This window comes from Vombatus ursinus, unplaced genomic scaffold (assembly GCF_900497805.2).
Source record: "Vombatus ursinus unplaced genomic scaffold, bare-nosed wombat genome assembly UNPS02014793.1, whole genome shotgun sequence".
In the NCBI taxonomy this organism is placed as follows: Eukaryota; Metazoa; Chordata; class Mammalia; order Diprotodontia; family Vombatidae; genus Vombatus; species Vombatus ursinus.
The window spans coordinates 5959528-5961490 of record NW_020954571.1 but is presented as its reverse complement, the minus strand read 5'-3'; the positions used below and the strand labels follow the sequence as shown (position 1 = coordinate 5961490).

The 1963-nt window shown below is 39.0% G+C and overlaps 1 protein-coding gene across 1 annotated transcript in view; it reads right to left on the bottom strand.

Moving 5' to 3' along the window:
* The window catches only part of ABO (ABO, alpha 1-3-N-acetylgalactosaminyltransferase and alpha 1-3-galactosyltransferase), a 15907-nt gene extending 14241 nt beyond the window's left edge, over window positions 1-1666 (bottom strand). Inside the window, exons 1-2 of the mRNA XM_027869643.1 lie at window positions 1652-1666; window positions 1049-1134 (exon numbers count right to left, since the gene is read on the bottom strand). Of these exons, the coding sequence (XP_027725444.1) occupies window positions 1049-1134; window positions 1652-1666 (101 nt within the window). The remainder of the gene's footprint in view (window positions 1-1048; window positions 1135-1651) is intronic.
* Window positions 1667-1963: the final 297 nt, after the last annotated feature.

The window sequence follows — 1963 nt, the reverse complement described above, 5'->3', positions numbered from 1 at the left end:
GGGGTCACAAAGAGTTGGACACAACTGAAAAATGACTCAACAACAAAAGGGAACTGATTCTAATTTATAAGAATAAGAGACATTCAGCAGTTGATAAATGGTTACAAAATACGAATAGTTTTCAGAGGAAGAAATCCAAAATATCAGTAGTCAATAAGAGGGAAAGGAGATGAGATCAGCTGGTATTATCAAGAGGACTGAATACAAATTTAAGACCTGGCCTTGGCATGGAAAAGGGTTAGCACTTCATCAGAGACTGGAGAAAAGGAGGAATGGCTTTCATTTTTTTCAAGTGCTTTGAAATAATAATAATAATAGACAGTATTTGTATAGCACTTTACAAATACTATCTCATTTTGTTCACACAACAAACATAGATAGGAACTATATCTTACCTAAAACTTTGTATCTTCTCAAATTAGCACAGGACTTTAGCGGTAAAGTCCTTAAAAAAAATGTTTGTTGACTGAATAATGAGTTTCTTTGTGTATGTGTATATGTGTTTGGATGTGAGTGAATCCAAATTAGAACTGTTAGCTCCATGAGAGCTAAAAGGACTGGTCAGATAATTTTTCATAGCCCCTACAGAAGACAATAATCATTTGTTGACTGATATTTTGAAAAAATTCCAGAAATGAGATTCACCAACCTCCAATGGTCTCTCATTCCCAACACTTTTCCAAAAGGAGAGAAGCAGTATGGGATAGTGGTAGAGAAAGGGTCAAGAAGACCTGAGTTCAGGTTCTGCTTCTGACACATAGTGGCTGTGGGACCCTAAGCAAGTAGTTTCTCAGTGAATCTCAGTGTTCTAGGAAACTCTCTAAGCCTGAAAATTGGAGAGAAGGTGACCACCTGCACTAGTCAAAGGGAGATTTCCCACCCAGGGGTTCCCTAGACCAAATAAATCATAGGCCCAGTATATAATCCTCCACTGAAAGAAAGGGCTGATGCCTTAGTCCATGCCTTGGTCAAAGACTTTTTCTATACAATCTCTCAGATCTCTTCCATCTCAGAAATTCTGAGTCTTTCAGTGAGCAAGGTCACTTACGTTTCTGGCTCTGGTCCTGGTGTAGATGTATTGAGTTCCAGAATGAAGAATCTGCTAAAAAGAAGAACAGTAGATGAAATATGGTCCTTTTGATAACGAAAAGGAATGAAAGGAAAAAAGAGGAGGAAAGGAGAGAAAGAAAGCAGGGAAGGAGAGAAGAAGGAAGGAAGGGAGAGAAAATGGATGGAAGGAAAGGAAGTAAGAATATGGGAAGAAGGAAGGAAGGAGGAAAGGAAGGAAGGAAGGAAGGAAGGAAGGGAATAGCATTATGTGCCAAACACTGTACTAAGTGCTAGGGATACAAATTGAAAAAGCAAGACAATCCTTGTCCTCAAGAAGTCTACATTCTAAAAGAGAGAAACAACATATACCAGGGAAGTAGTTTTGGTCAGAAAAGCCATGAGGTTAATGAATGTAGTCACAAAGCAATTGACTGGCATATACTTTCCAGGAGCCATAGTGTAGTAGTGTTGATTTGACTACTGGTCCTGGAGTTAGAGATGGAAAGCAGAGAGGATGATAGGTATGCCCACTGTAGCATGGCATGAAGATAGAGCAGCAACATGCTAGGTGTAGGTCAGGCTAGTTATGGTGATTACTCACCAGCAAGAAGCCCATGGCCCCAGAGAAGAGCACAAGTTAGAATAAGATATTGTGAGAAATTATTATTTCTCTCTTGTATTTAATAACTAATAATTTAATCAGAACCAAGGCTTTTCCCCTTTTCTACTTCCTCATCTAGAAACCAACCAGTGTAGAAATCTTAGGCAGAGACTTACCCAGGCCAAGACCTAATTAGGCAGTAAAAAAAATTCTAAGTTTGGGATAATGGGAGCATTCTTGCTCATTGTGTTTGCTTGACAGGTCTGAGAAAATGTGGATCCTCCTTTTTGTCAGGTAGGTGATACGAATATT